At 38.5% G+C, this 17,199-nt stretch overlaps 1 protein-coding gene across 1 annotated transcript in view; it reads left to right on the top strand.

Annotated features, from left to right (window-relative positions):
- The window catches only part of LOC150084411 (uncharacterized), a 646,726-nt gene that overhangs the window by 312,651 nt on the left and 316,876 nt on the right, over positions 1-17,199 (top strand). The window contains exon 4 of the mRNA XM_090376219.1: positions 9,192-9,455. Coding sequence (XP_090232345.1) covers positions 9,192-9,455 — 264 coding nt within the window. The remainder of the gene's footprint in view (positions 1-9,191; positions 9,456-17,199) is intronic.

Raw genomic sequence — 17,199 nt, 5'->3', positions numbered from 1 at the left:
CTCCGCAGTGTGTATTACTGCAACTCTGTTCTCACAATAAAGCACATACTCGTTGAATGTACCTTATACACTGATGCCTGAAAAGCTGGCCCCGGGTGCCAAGCGTTCCGTGGCCAAGCGATTCTAGTGCGTCTGTAAAAGCGTTTTTTCTAAAGAGATTTTCAGCGAATAGATTCTATTTTTTGTTTCAACAACCGTTTTTCTTGATTTCCCGATCACAGTAGCTCTTTCACACTACAAGAAGTAGGCAAAGGCCCAGGAAGGAAAACCACCTTTCTGTTTCTTTTTATATTAATACTAACTTCCTAACCCAGCCGCTTGGTCACCTTGTGGCACTGCTCCTGCCTCCCCGTGGCGGGGCCGGAAACCTGGGTTGTAAAGCAAACCCCCAGGGCCAAAAGGAGCAAAACATGGACTTTGAAAACTTTCCCCCGATCCAGACAGCAAATCCAAATTCAAAGGATTTGCATCTACCTAATGATGACAAAACCAACCGAAAGAGACTGAAGACGGATGATTCCCTAATAGAACATCCAAGATTCCTGATCCTGCATTCCTTAGCGAACCAGGCCCTAGGCAATCTATCGCCATTCCTCATACAAAAGTGTCTGGAAAATGTAGCAGGTTCCCCCAAAATGGTGCGCCGTCTCAAATCTGGCGATCTGTTGGTTGAGACTACAAGCTCTAAACATTCAGAGTACCTTCTCTAGCTCACAACATTCAATGGAATCCCTGTTAAGGTGTCACCACATGCAACACTCAATACCTCCAAGGGTGTTATCTCAGAATGGGACCTAATGAATGTTTCAGAAGAGGAAATTGTCAACGAATTGCAGGATCAGAAGGTCATACAAGCGAAGGGAATCATGATTAAGAAAGATGGCGAACTTATTCCAACTCGCAGTATCATACTGACATTTAGCTCACCCAACCTACCATCATCAGTAAAAGCTGGGTATTTGAATTGCCGCATTCGCCCGTATATCCCAAACCCGCTAAGGTGTTATAAATGTCAAAAATTTGGACATTCCCAAACTGTCTGTAGAGGCGATGCAGTATGCCCTAACTGTGGATCGAAGGAACATGCCCAAGCTGATTGTAAATCGCAGTCCTCACTTTGCCCTAATTGTAAAGGCAATCACCCAGCTTTCTCAAAAACATGCGATCAGTGGAAATATGAGAAAAAAATTCAAAAATACAAGATAGAAAAGAAAGTCTCATTTTCCGAAGCCAGAAAACAATTACAGCAACTAATACCGATGCCAAAACGTACATATGCCGACGCTGCTCAAACATTTCACTCAATATCAGTTCAAACAGATACATCAATCCCGCCAAGCATCTCTATTTCTGAATGGGCTCGAACTTTACTCTCTACTGTACCTCAGTCCTCAAAGCAACAGACTTCTAATAGATCGAATAACACACCAGTCACGATACCTCCTGTTACTCTTACAACTCCTGTAAGATCTACTCAAACAGAAAACTCTGATCCCGGTAACAAGCAGCATGCGGAATCTTTCTTCATGGACACGAATGAGACTTGCTCTCATGAAGAAACGGAAACCATTCTGGAAATTCATCCAGAAGATGTAATAGATGCCAGACCAATATTTTCAAAGAGAGACAAAATAAAAATTGACCGACAGAAACAGACTTCAAAAAAGCAGACAGACACAGCTTCCTCATTTAAATCCAAACAATGAAAAACATCATCCAATGGAACTGTAGAGGCTTTTGCAGCAATATCGACGACATCCACGAGATAATTAAGCGTTATAAACCAATTGGAATCTGTTTACAAGAGACATATTTAACACCTCAGGTGTCTACTTCGATAAAAAATTACTCTCTTTCGGCAAGACAGACCTGCTACTAATAATGCTCACGGAGGGGTAGCGATACTTATAGATGGAAGAGTACCCTGCAAACGCATTCAGTTGCAAACCACTGTTGAAATTGTTGCCACACGAATAGCCATTGGCGTTACCCTAACACTTGCTTCAATCTACCTGCCACCCAGTCGCCCTTGTACCATACATGAACTTGAAGATCTCATTCAGCAGTTGCCAACCCCTTTCTGCTTATTGGGTGACTTCAATGGACACCATCCATTGTGGGGTTCTTCCAATACAGACGGACGTGGAAAAATCATCAAAATGCTTATTGAAAGACGAAATCTAACCATATTAAATACTGGTTCACCAACCTACCTCCACCTCCCAACAGGAACAGTCTCTTCAATAGATCTCTCTATCTGCTCTCCAATCCTTTTCCCTAGTATCCAGTTGACAGCTCTGGATGATCCACTCAATAGTGACCACTACCCTATAATATGTAAAATTGAAAACACTGCATACCTTCAGAAACTCACACAAATTGGAAATTTTCCAAGGCAGACTGGGCAAAGTATACCACTAACGTATCCTTCGACAGTCAGATCATCAAATCTCATCCGATTGACACAGTTGCCGACCATATTACAAAACAGATTCTAGCAGCTGCATCCACTGCCATCCCACAATCAAAGTCAAGCATTCGTAGAAACAGAAATTATTGGTGGAACGAGGACTGTAAGAATATAAAAAAAGAAAAAAACCGTGCGTGGAATTTATTCCGCAAACATCCTACCACCACTAATCTTATAAATTACAAGAAAATTAGAGCTAAAGCCCGTCATATTAGAAAGAAAGCAAAAAGAGACTCTTGGGTTCGATTCGCAACTACAATTAATGAAAATACTGATGTAAGAATTATTTGGAGGAAAATAAGACAATTAAATGGTAAATTTCCCCCTCTGTCGTCCCCACTTTTCACCGTGAATGGACAGGAGCTATCTACTCCTGCAGAGATTGCAAATGCTCTAGGGACGGTATTTTCACAGTTGTCTGACTCTACGGCATATGATCCATCTTTTCAAAAGATTAAAGCTGTAGCAGAAAAATCCCATCCGAAATTTAGAACTACATCCTCTTTCCAATACAATACACCTCTTACTTTGGTAGAACTTCAAGAAGCTTTATCCACCTCTAAGAACAGTGCTGCTGGCCTGGATGGAATATACTACATAATGTTACAACATCTAGACAATAAATCATTATCTTCGCTACTGACCTTCTACAATCGCATATTTATGGAACATTCCTTCCCCAGCTTCTGGCGTCATGCTTTTGTACTGGCGATACCCAAACCAGGGAAAGATCATTCTATTCCGAACAATTACAGACCCATTTCGCTCACAAGCTGCCTAAGTAAAACAATAGAAAAAATGATACACCGTCGACTAATGTGGTATCTTGATTCCCAAAATATTATCCCTGACAATCAATTTGGTTTCCGAAAACACGATCATCTCTAGATCTCATGATCAAAGCAGAAACAGACATCAGGAATGCGTTTATCCAAAACAAACATCTAGTAATGGTATGTCTCGACATAGAGAAGGCCTTTGACACCACTTGGCGGTTTGGTATCCTGAAAGATCTTCATTCCCTGGACCTGAGAGGACACTTACCGTACTTCATACAGAATTTCTTACAACACAGGACCTTTCAAGTTCGCTATCGGCAAGTACTTTCGCAAACATACATACAAGAAGAAGGAGTCCCGCAGGGCTCTGTACTCAGTGCAACCTTATTTGCAATTAGAATAAATCAGATGACAAAAAATATTCCAAAAGCTGTAAACTCTTACCTCTATACTGATGATTTGACTGTCTCTTGCAGCTCGCAAAACATGAGCTTTATCGAAAGGCAGCTGCAAACATCTGTAAATAACATTGAGTCATGGATGATACACAATGGTTACCGATTATCCTATCAGAAATCTAGAGTCATTCACTTTTGTAATAAACGAAAGATGCATCCAGATCCAGAGATACAACTAACAAATCATCCCATCACAGTGGTGAATAGCATTCGTCTCCTTGGTTTAATTTTTGATAATAAACTGAACTTCTTAGAATATATCACACATCTAAGGACTGCTTGCCAGAAAAAAATGAATTTATTAAGAATTATCTCTTCTACATCATGGGGTGCAGATCGGTACACCTTACTTCACTTGTACAGAGCCCTGATCAGATCTCGCCTTAATTATGGCGTCCCGGTGTATGATTCTGCTAGGGAAAGCGTGCTAGCACGTCTTGCCCCTATTCAACATTCTGCCCTCAGAATTGCTGTAGGCGCTTATAGAACATCGCCAGTGCAAAGTATTTATATCGAAGCCCATGAACCTCCGCTCAGCCTCAGGAGAAAGATGTTACTTCTGAACTATGCAGCCAAAATTCAAAGTCTGCCTTCTCACCCCAATTTGCCAATACTTAACAATCCACAGTTCCCAATGTACTACAGAAATAAACCTAGAGCAGTTCGACCTGCTGGCATCAGATTACAGGAATTATCACAAAATTGGAATATACATCTGGACAAAATCCTCCATGATCTGAACAGTTCAGATCCTCCATGGTCCTTTATTAAAGCATCCTGTGACAGCTATTTCTTAAACTGGGGAAAACATTCGCTTGCAAATACCAATATACAGCAACTGCATGCCGCTCACACACAAAATTACCAAAATTTTACGCAAGTATACACTGATGGATCAAAGTCTGGTAGTAAAGTCGGTGCTGCAGCTGTCTTTCCCTTCAACACTATCTCTGTTTCACTTCCCACCGAAGGCGCCTCCGTAGCCAGGTGGGAAGGAGCAGCAGTGCGTAGCACATGCTTCTTGATTAGACCGGGGTTCGAGCCCGTCACCACCAAATACGGAGGATGCGGAAAGGTCATTCAGGGAATGACCACCGCATATCCCGGAGCAATATGGCCTTAGTTGCTAATGCTCCTAAAAACCAAATAACAACAATAACAACAACAACAACTTCCCACCGAATGCGGCAGTTATACAGCTGAATTATATGCTATCAAGCTTGCCTTAGAAAACATTCTCCAACTGTCCATCCAAAAAAGTGTAATATATAGTGACTCACAGAGTTCAATCTTGGCCTTGCAAAATTCCTCCTCAACAACGCATCCCTTAATAAAATCTATAAAATCTCAACTAATGCATATCCATGATCACCAACAAGTTGTCATCTTTTGCTGGATCCCAGGTCACACTGGGATATCAGGGAATGAAAAAGCAGACTATGCAGCCAAACATTCATCCAACATAGCATCGCCAGGTTACTATGTTCCATATATGGACTACAGTTCCCATATAAGAAATACATGTAAAGAACAATGGACACTTCTATGGCAATCTGAACTGAATAACAAGCTCCGTGAAATAAAACCTGAACCACAGTTATGGGTTTCCAGTTTTTCTGTAAACAGAAAGGAAGAAGTCATCCTGGCTAGAGCCCGGATCGGGCACAGTCAGCTCACCCATATTTTTCTTCTTACAGGAAATGATCCTCCGCAGTGTATGCAGTGCAACTCTGTTCTCACAATAAAGCACATACTCGTTGAATGTACCTTATACACTGATGCCCGAAAAGCTTCATTCAGTAATCTTCAACAACCTTTGACACTCCAACAGTTCATAGGTAATGATGCAAATCTCCCGGAATTTTTCCGCTTCTTAAAACGCATAAATCTGTGTAATTGTTTCTAACTGTTTTTACAGACACTGTGAAATCCTCATCTCGTTTATAGGCGCAATATGGCCTAAGTAGCCCTTGCGCCAGAAATAACCATACCAATACCAATACCCGAAAAGCTTCATTCAGTAATCTTCAAAATCTTCAAGAACCTTTAACACTCCAGCAGCTCATAGGTAACGATGCAAATCTCCCGGAATTTTTCTGCTTCTTAAAACGGATAAATCTGTATAATTGTTTCTAACTGTTTTTACAGACACCATGTAATCCTCATCTCATTTATAGGCGCAATATGGCCTAAGTAGCCCTTGCGCCAGAAATAACCATACCAATACCAATACCCCTGAAACACTTTTGCGAACCCCTTGGGGTTTGCGAACCACCGGTTGGGAACTGTTGCCCTAACACAACCCACATATTTACTTGTTCCGTGATGACTCCCAGCTGCCCTTGAAATCCCCAGTACCTCGCTTTCCAGGCTGCTGCTCATTCCAATAGTAGTGCAAGAATCACTTTCACTTCTGCCTGTGGCTACCTTTAATCTATTTGTCTGTGATTCTACCCAAGCTAGCAGTTTTCCTACCCACTTAACACTGCCTGGATAGCATCAGCAAATATTCTTGCACCCTTTCCATTGAAGTGTATCCTATTCCTATAGAAACGATCTCTCCTGTTAATAAGCAGAGACCACGCTGAGAAAAATTCTACCACCACGAGCCTTGCGCAATCTCTCCTGGTCCATAGAGATTGGCAAGGCTCTCATGATATACTCCCTCATATTGTGTCTGGGCAGAATTGCAGACACTTTCAAATTTAACCCTAACTCTTGACTTTGTTTAACATTGACCTGTACTTGACTGATGATATAACTTAAGCTAAGCTATATCTACGATCTAGTGACCTGTACTTGTTAAGTAAGTCCGCAGATCTCTTAATGTCGTTAATGCCATCGGGTGCAGCAGTAACACCCTTTGGGCCCTTAAAAGATGATATCTGCTGCTCTACAAGATCATCAACTTTTGGCGCTGGCAGACATAAAAGGTAAAGTGCAGCCATTATCAACCCACTGCAGGATGGAAGCCTCCTCAACAATTCATGCTGAGGGGAAATGAACCATAATCTGCCACGCTGGTCTGGTGCGGGCTGGCAGATCGACCATATTCAGCAGTCAGGGGCTTGAACCCTGGTCTACTCAAAGAGCGTGTGCTACTGCACTCCCACTCCTGACCACTCGGCTACGGAGCCATCGTACTCTGGTCCTATTCCACCTATCCTTTTTGGACAATATATTTCCCATCTCCCTGACAGTAGAGTCACTGACAATAACTAGTTTCTGTGTCAGGTCATCTACCCTGTTCTTCAAGCTTTCATAAAGGTCCATAACAACTCTGAGTTGGGGCTCAACTTCTTCACACTGCTTACATCACACAAAGACATCCTCCTTGGCAATATCATGTCCTGTTCCAGAAAGTCTGCAAACATTTCACAAGTTGCACATTTCTTTAGGCTGTGATATGTTGGGGAATCACCTCCTTTAGTTCTCTCCTGAGCCACAGCACTCCCACTACTTTGTGCATGTTGCTTTGCTGCTCTAGTCTGGGGCATGATTTCCATTTATTTGGCTCCATCAGACTAGTTTCTATTCCCAAATCTGAAAAAGAACTTGAAAGGACAGAATTTGACAGTGCTGTTTTGGATGCAGTCAGCAATTGTTTTGAGTCAAAATCTTCTGAATTTTATTTAAGCAGGTTAAGAAAGCTAGTTGATCATCCCAGAAAATCCTTTTACTGAAAGGAAGACTATGTTGAAAAATATATGGATTTTCACAACTTTCCTGCATTCCTTCTATAAGAGGCTTAAAACTTTTCAACCTCCTCTCATATATGTGCATGCACACATACACATATAATTGTTATTAGATAATTTTGTTCTAATGAATTTCTGAGCAGTCTTATTTCCTTTTAAGATAGATGATGATTTTATTTATACGTATTGCATATGCAAAGTAAATAAATGTTAAAAGTATTATATTCCCATTTGTTTTACTTTCAAATGGTGACTTCTTGTGGAGTTTGAAGTTGAGCAGAAGTTTCTGAGTTCAGTTTCAGGCTCATAAATGTGAATATATATAATTAAAAATACTTGTTCATAAATTTATGGAGGATGCGGAAAGGTCAAGGGAATGACCACCGCATATTCCCGGAGCAATATGGCCTTAGTTGCTAATGCTCCTAAAAACCAAATAACATAACATAAATTTATTATTCATAAATTGAAAGATACTGTAGTTTTGAAACCTTTTTAGGTTCTAAAAATAGCTAAAGATCTTAAATCAAACTTTAAGAATTTCTAATTCACTTTTTTATGTTCTTTGCATTTTGTATACTTTATTTCCTATTCTTGATCGCTAATTTCTGTTAACACACACTGATAAAATTGTGTGTTCATGGAATTTGTTAAATATAATATAAAAATTACAACTTTTATTTGATTGCAGGATACTGCAAAAAAGATGGTGCTTTAGATCATGTATCAACAAAATTACATCCTTAATTTTGTTGACCAAAGCACCTCATTATTGATTCCAACCATAAATATGAAAGGTCAATAGACATTTGTTTCGGTGGCTATTTTGAGAGGGTTACTTTACAGCTCTTGCTATAATGTGCCATGTTACAACACAAATTTCATGTTATGTGCATATTTATTTGATGCCTTGTCTGCAATTAATTATGTGCACAAAAGTGGGTTTCACATGGTGGCATGTGAAACCCTCATGCTGCCATGTTTCACTTTTTCTCACTATGATTTCATTTTGTAGTTGCTGTGAGCACATGTTGCCTATTTGCCTATATCGATTTGTTATCTGTTTTGTATTGAATAAAAATTTATATGCGGTTCCTATATACAAATAGTATTATATAAATACATGTACTGTAAACAATGAAAAATAAAATGCATTAGTGTTTCTATAAAACACAAAGAATTAAATATTGAAATAAAACTGGACATTTTCAAATTCTGGGCATCAAAACAAATTTTAACAAAACTGGATCCAGGTTTGAAGAGAAATTGCGCATTCAAAAAAATTGGATGATCTGATGACGATTATGGATTTATTTTAGAAAAGAAGTGCAGAGGGTGACAAAAAGCAGACCGGGCAACTGACCTTACATTTATTCTTTAACAAAAAAACAGGCCCAATACAAGATTTCCTCTCCACTTCCTCTGATTAAAAAATTATCCATCTAAAATGAAACAGTATTGCTTGTGTAAGTTTTATTTCAATTAATTTTTTTTAATAACCTTTGAGTTTTAATATGTTATTTACCTATTATAACGTTTATGCAATACAAATATGTATCGATAAAAGTGAAATCGGATAAGTACTGATAATTTGTAGCTTTTATGGAAATGTTAAAAATTATCAGTTATCAAAAGTTAACTATCATTGACTGTTATGTTAAAATGTGCATGCTAGAGCAGTCATTTCTATTATGTGCTGTTTCTTCAGAATGTATGTCTTGTATTTTATTAGGATGAGCTGCAATTCATTGTTTTTATATTCATAAAGTGTAACTTTGTTTCTCAGCTGGCATCCTTCTCGCAGAGTCAGAAACCAAGTCATCTTTACATACTGAACGTCATTATCAGTCACTTAACCAGACTTCCGTATCTCAAAATGCAACGCTCCAACCACCCTTAACTTCACAGTCATCAAAATCTCAAATTCCATCATCAGTTTCAACTTTTACAGTCAGAAGTGATCCATTCACCACAGTTTCTGATAAAGTCACATCTGACCTAGAAGTCATGACAACAGTTCCTGATTCAGTCATTTTTACAGATGAAAATGGTAAGTTAAACATGACTTAAGAAAAATATTCCATTTTTTTTGTGAACAATAATAAAATGGTATAAATTAAAAATAGAGAAGAATTAGCAGTGCTATTTCTATCGTCTGTGGTCCACTAGTTGTAGGCGGCAGTCATAATAACTATAAAAATAATTATCATTGTTATTTATCGTATTGTATATTAATAAATGATAAATAAAGTTCTTTTTATACTTGATATATCACTATGCTAGAGTTTACAGCTTCATTATAATAGTTTTATTCCAACTAGTATAACAGTTCACAGTGGACTGTGCATTTTTGAGCAGTATGTAGTCTCAGTCTTGCAATGTGCATACTTGTGTTTTTGTATGTTACTGCTGAAATGTTTAAAGAGAACAATAGAATAATTACCATTTACTTCCTTCAGATTAAAATACACAATCTTCTGAATTGATGGCAGAGATTTAAACCCGCCATTTGTGGGTTGTGGGAAATATAAATAAAAATTATTTATAATGGGATAGTTCAAATTACACTTATATACGACATATGCAAACATAGGGCTCAAAATAGAAGAATGCTTTAGTTTGGGTGATTATGTTTGAGGATGGTTCTCCTGGGAATTAGGATTATGTTATGTGTGTTACTCTTGTCCTCTTTGTCCACTTATAGCAGAACATAATACAGCAAATGGGGATGCTTTTGTGTGTCCATTGCAAAGAGTAAGAGGAGATTTAGTGCAAATATGGCATTCTGATGGGATTATATTAGGGCTTGAAGGAATAGTGTTGATGCTTTCGAAGGAATAAAAGAGAGACACCCATCAAGCACTTAGCTGCCCACGCAGTGCTTGAGACCAAGCCCCTTCATCAGATAACTCAACAGGATCCTCTGCAGCAGAGATTCTTAGTCCTGTAGGAAGTAGCCATAGTCAATGACTCAATTTTTAGAGAAACAGGAAGCGTATTCTGCAAAAAGGACAGGTGGAATAGGACCATCGTTTGTCTGCTCTGGTCCTATTCCACGATAGTGGGGAGTACATGACAAGAGCCTTGTCAATCAATTTTGCCCTGCAAGGTTCATGGGGTAGAGTTTTCTCAGCGGGGTCTATGCTCATTAACAGGAGAGACTATTTCTACAGGGATATGATGTATTTAAATAGAAGGGATGCAAGAATATTTGCTGATACTACCAAGACAGTGTTAGGTGGGTGGAAAAATTGCTAGATGAGCAGGAGGGGATACACAAACTAATAGATTAACAGTATCCACAGTCGAAGATGAAAGTTAATTTTTCACTGCTTCTGTTGGAACATGTAGTAGCCTGGAAATTAGTGTCAGAGATTTCAAAACCTGCTGAGGGGGAGGCCCTCATGGAAAAAATAGAGACATGAGCTGTATTAGGGTTATGAAGAGTGAAAGCAGTTGCATATATGCTAATACTAGGAACGTACTAAATAAATTTGATGAATTTGAAGTGCTGGTCAAGTCATCAAATGCAAATATTATGGGTTTATCAGAGACATGGTGTCACTCAGATATAGGGAATTCAGAATTTGAATATGAGGAGTTCAATGTTTATAGAAAGGACAGACAGCATGGGAGGAGTTATGCACTTAGTTAAGAAGCAAATAAAATAAAAGGTAGTACAGTCTGTCCTCGTATAGCATGATAGTTGTGTTCCTAGAAACCCTCGTGTAATGCAAAATCGTGCAATATAAACAACAGGCCCTATGGGAAAAGTGAGGTTAGGTGCCGACCACCCAAGATTGAACACACATTTGGAACCAAAACATTACCAAACACAATAAATAATCAGGTAATTTTAATCGTTATAAAATACTTATGTATTTTATAACGATTAAAATACGTAATAAAAAATATAATATATATTTTTTTATTATAATATAATAAAAAATAAATATTTTTTATTATTTATTATATTATAATAAAGTATTTTTAGTATTTTTTAATACTAAAAAAGTATTTTTTATGAATAAAATATGTATTTTATTCGTAAACAATTTATTATATTAAATAAAATAGTCGTAATAAAATACTTACGTATTTTATTACGACTATTACGTAATAAAATATTGCTAATGCTTTTGCTTCTATCATAAGCAAACTTGTTTTTTGTTTGATTTTCTATCCAAACAGATGACAACCGTTCCATCTCTTCCAATTCTTGTGTCTTAATCTAATGGATTTTAATTACACTTTGAGTTGTTCCCGCTATGAAAGTTGTTTTTATTTTCTCCGCATTCTTTGTAATTCTCGGCGTTGCCTCATTTAGGATAGGCGCCTCCGTAGCCAGGTGGGAAGGAGCAGCAGTGCGTAGCACACGCTTCTTGATTAGACCGGGGTTCGAGCCCGTCACCACCAAATACGAGGGATGCGGAAAGGTCACGCAATGACCACCGCATATCCCGGAGCAATATGGCCTTAGTTGCTAATGCTCCTAAAAATCAAATAACAAACAAACAGCCTCGTTTAGGTCTGTAGCACGTGCAATATCACATGGTCTTTCATTTCGCTCAAAGCGTTTCACAATTTGATATTTTTTTTCTATCGACAGAGGAGGACTGGCCATAAGCCTTACCCGGGAAATCCCGGTGGGCCGGAGGCCGGTGTGATTTTGGCCATAAACGCTAGTATGAGGCCACTATAAATTTTCCCGGGTAAGAATTTTTGACCCAGTCCGCCTCTGTTTATCGTTATTGCTTTTTTTTTTTCTCTCTCTGAATCTGCAGTGTCTTCGCCAGGATGCTTCCTTTTCACACCTTTTAAGTATTTTACTAATTTTTAGGGAATAAAGCGCAATTACAAAACGAGGAGGCACACTTAATACACATAAACAAAGCTGCGTGCGTGTAGCAACTGAATAAACAACACCGTAAAGGCCGAGATACACTATTAACACCCCACATTTTACTAAAGCACATCTCTGGGGCTTACTACCATAAAACAATAAAAACAATTTCCAGTTTCGTTTCTGCTAATGGAATCTGTTATAAACTGGTAGTAAACTCCATCTAATTGCATTTGTGATTATATCGATAGCTGGAATTGTGTTGGTTTTTACGTTATTATGGTGAAATGTGTTTCCCCTTCACTGATATAAAACACATAAATACATTTTCAGAATCTTCTTCATTCCTATCGTGTTGTGTTCGGTTGGGGTGATTCCGCGTTCGACTGCCATTTCTTGTAAACACAAAGGTGAATCGTGCATAAGCGAATTCGGTTCGTGTTATATAAGATAACGTTCCCCTATTTATAAATCGTGCATGATCGAATTCGTGTAATGTAAACACGTGTTATACGAGGACCGACTGTATATATCCAGTGGACATGGTTGGTCATTGCAATATTCAGTCAGTTTGGTGTGACATAAGCACAGGGAAAATAAAAATGAGTAGATTTTTTTTTATAATGGGGGATTTTAACATTGGGTTGGTCACTCACACAGTAGCAAGATTTTTTTGGATGTATTGGATTATTGTTTTACACACCAGCATGATAGAGAGACAAAAAGAAAAAGCTGTTCATCTGATTATCAGTAGCAATCTTTCATACATTAAGAATCTACAGATAAAAGACCCACTAGGTAGCAGTGATCACAGATGTTGGATTTACTTAAAGATGTAACTACTGTCAAGGGCAAAGGGAAAGGCTTTTCTTTTGTAAAGATGACTACAGTTGTCTCAAAGAGTTTTTTAAATTCTATGCAGTGTGACCAACAGATGAAGTTGCTGAGAGCAAATTCTAATTGAGAAGCATTTGGCAATGCATTTGTAGAAGTTACTAGGCTTTTTATACTGACCGAGAGATGCTGTTCAAGGTTTGGAAACCTAAATGGATATCACATGAACTGATGAGACTTGTGGCAGAAAATAAAAATGCATGGATGCTAATAAATTATCTGGTGATACAGACTAGTCTACAAACAAGTTATGAAGGAGGTTAGGCAAGCTGAGACAGATTACGAGAACTTTCTAGCAAAGAAAAGCATCAAAGACTTCTTTACTTATGTAAACAGTAGAAAAAAAGATGATGAATCACATTGGTCCACTGTATATATGAATGGTTTAATTGTGGATGATCCTGCACAGGTTGCTAATAAACTGAATAGCTATTTAGCATATACGGACAAATTTTTTTAGGGATGGGGGTGGCAGAAGTGTGCCACATTCTAACAGAGAGCAATATGATTTTGTGGTGTCTGAGAGGAAAGTGGGAAGAAAAGTGCTGTGGCTGAAAGTAAATAAGGCACCTAGGGTAGATGGGGTCTATAAGTTGGTCCCTATCAATTGGAGATGTGTAAATATCTCCCCAATTCACCAAGGAGGATCGAAGAGTGAAGGGAGCAATTAGAGACTCGTAACCTTAACTCCTGTTCAAGAAAAAATAATGGAATCACTTGTTAAAGAAATAATGTAGGATCATATAAACAGCAATGCCATTATGATGCGGTCACAGTATGGATTTTTTAAGAGGCAACTTGGCTGAACTATCTGATTGGATACTGTGATGCAGTAACATGTGAAGTGCATGCAGAAAATAAAACTGCCTGTTGTGGTTTCAACAGAAAAGAGCAAAACTGTGTTGTTATAAGGATACCTGTCTATTATGAGAAATCCACAATGCCGGATAGATGGAGTTAGTCTGCAGTGTGTGAAAACAATCAAATACCTAGGAGTTAAGATTGATAGACAGTTACGGTTTGTCTCACACATCAACTACATCGCTGAGAAGATTCTTAATTTGTTGGTATGATTGAGCATGTAACTAGGATGGAGTGGGGGATAAAAGGCAAGGCATTGAATCTATTTTATGACTATCTTCTTGCTAATTGCAAGCTATGGTGCACATGTCTGGCTAGATTGTGCATTGCAAAAGGCAAACATTAGGAAAATAGGAACAACAGACAATGTTGTTACAACTCAGTATGGCCTGTAGGACTGTGTCAAAGGAGGCCTTGCAGGTGATACCAGGACTGCTGCCACTGGATTTGGTCTTAGTATTCAAGTCAATAGATAGCCATATGAGTGAATATAAATTGAAATTCGTTGTGACGATGGTTATGATAAGGAGAGGAAACACTTGTGGACTCTTCTTATTGAACTGTGGAAAAATGGATAGAAAAAGTTTCTTCCAAGCATCAAACAGTTTGGGAAGGGTATGCCAGGTTGGTTTCAACCAAACCTCTATTCAGCATTCCTGCCTACTAGACATGGGTCCATCTTTGGAAAATTAAATGAATTAGGTATTTAAGCATGTTCATTGTGTACTTGTGTAGAAAAGGAAGATTGGATACATCTTCTGTATAGGTGCCATGAATAAAAGGATCTATGAGAGGATTGATTGATGGAGCATCCAGTGTGTAGTCACTGACTTCTGGATGTGAGGCCCTTCTATTGAAGATGAGGACAGACTTTGGTGCTTTCCAAAATTTTTCAGTACCAGTTTTCAAAGGATGACGAGTCTTGCTGCAAATGGAGCAAGAACAAGGCTGATAAAACTACCTGTGTACTTCCATGGCACATTCCAATTTTTTGTGAGTGAAACAGATGCATGTAGAATGTACAAGAAAACAAGTGAAATGATTCAAGAGGGCTAGCGTGAGGACTTTCTCACTAGCTATTTTTCTTCGCAGAGATTCAAACTTGCATGACATGAACTGTAGGGTTTGATTACCCTATACTGGAGCAGGCACACGAAGTGCGAAACTTCAATATGTTATAATGGAGAAATTGTAATTATATGTATAGTATGTAAATAATGGTGGGGTGCCCGGAAAGCTGGCTGGGACCACCTAGTACAATAAATAAATAAAAAATTCTTTGCTACTCTTTTACATAAATGATAGCTGTACAAATTGGAGCAGTGTCATGTTAAGGCAAGTTACTGCTATGGATAAAGGGATGATCGAGTGGGAGATCACAGTCCTGGTTATCAGTGGGAATTGTTCTTCTTGGGCAGCTCTTATTAGTGGACTTCCCATATTTAAATTTTTCTGCTGTCCCCAGGTTTGTTTTGTATGTTTATTAATGATATATATCAGGCTTAATTTCTAAGTTTGCAGTTGACCTGAGGGTTGGCAGGGTGGTTAATGAGAGTAATCAGGGCATTCTACTGCACCAAGATTTCGAAAAATTAGGTGGATGAGCTTATTGAATAGTAGCAATTGAAGTTTAACATTGACAAATGCAAGGTACTGCACAGTGGCGGATACGGGCACATGCCCACCCTGTCGTTTTTCGGAGAATATACACCAATCATTTAAATTCACTTTAGCTACAAAAAAATTTTTTTTTTCATTGTTAACATAGGATTTTATCTATTTTTGCTTTGTAGTTCAGCTATTTTCAACTGACTACAGTTGTCAACATTGATGCTGATGTGATCACCATTCTAGTTCGAGGCGTCACGCAGTTTGGTTGAGCTTAATGTTTACTTCAAAGTAATTCAGATTTTAGCTGTGAGCCGGTGTCCGCCAGTTACATTGTTTGTGTGTCATATTTGTTCAAGGCACAAAATGGTGCCACCCCTGTCACAAATGGTGCCCCTCCTGTCATTTTTTTTTGTATCCACCACTGGTACTGCACATGTGTAATAATAATCCCAGAATAATGCTAACTGTATGGTACTCCACTCATGATAGTGGAGTACCACGCTATTCATCACAGGCCCTGAAGCCTCATTTAGGAAAAATGTTGATCTGCCGGAATGGGTGCAGGGAAGAGCACTGATATTAATGAGGAGAACAAGAGGATGCTCTTACCAAGAAGGGCAGCTTAAGTTCTGCAAATTGCAGAGTTTGGAGGTTAGATACCTTTTGAGGAGATCTGATTCAGGTGGTTAAGGCATCAAATGGTTTGAGTAAGCACAGTGCTGATGGCATTCTTCCTCTTGCTCAGACTTGAGGGGACATGAATTCATATTGAGGAAGGGTGATTGCAGGATAGATGTGTAGAAATTTACAGAAATTTGTCTTCAGCCAGGAGATAGCTGATTGTTAGAACAGGCTTCCATCTGATTGGTAGTCTGAATAAATTTAAGGAAGAACTAAACAAACTGTTAGGCAGAATGGGATAGACAAGTGTTATTTTTGGATGATCAGAAATGAATTGTTAGCTTTGGCAATTCTGGATGCCCCTCTGATGTTCTGTCTCGTTGACATCATATCAGGTACTTCAACGTCAAGTTGTTGAAGTATCTGATATGATGTGAACCTGTCTATGATATGTAATCAATAGTAAAGAGCATTTATAAATGCTGTTTCATAACTGTTTCCTTTTTTTTTCAGGATAGGGTTCGGTTTGAAGGATTTTAAAATTAGGATTTTAATAAGGATTTTAAGCCCGATATACCATCATCAATATCATTTATAAATACAGAAAACAATAATGGACCCAACACTGAGCCCTGAGGGACTCCACTAATAACATCAGTCCACGATGAGCAGTGTCCATTGATTACCACTCTCTGTCTTCTCCCCCTCAACCACCCCTTTATCCATAGCAGCAATTTGCCTCCAATGTCACACTGCTCCAATTTGTGTAGCAGTCTTCCATGTGCAACAGTATCAAAAGCCTTTCTAAGATCCAAGTATATAATATCAAAGTTATTCCCTGCATCCAGTTCTTTTGTGACTGCATCATAGTATCCAATCAAGTTGGTGAGGCAAGACTTCCCCTTAACAAAACCATGCTGTGTCTGAGCTATAACTGAAGTCTTGTCTAAATGATCCTGCAGTG

Source organism: Mastigoproctus giganteus, chromosome 6 (genome assembly GCF_048544385.1).
Source record: "Mastigoproctus giganteus isolate SK-2022 chromosome 6, ASM4854438v1, whole genome shotgun sequence".
Classification (NCBI taxonomy): domain Eukaryota; kingdom Metazoa; phylum Arthropoda; class Arachnida; order Uropygi; family Thelyphonidae; genus Mastigoproctus; species Mastigoproctus giganteus.
Note: the sequence above shows the minus strand (reverse complement) of the source record. Positions and strands in the feature narration are given on the sequence as shown.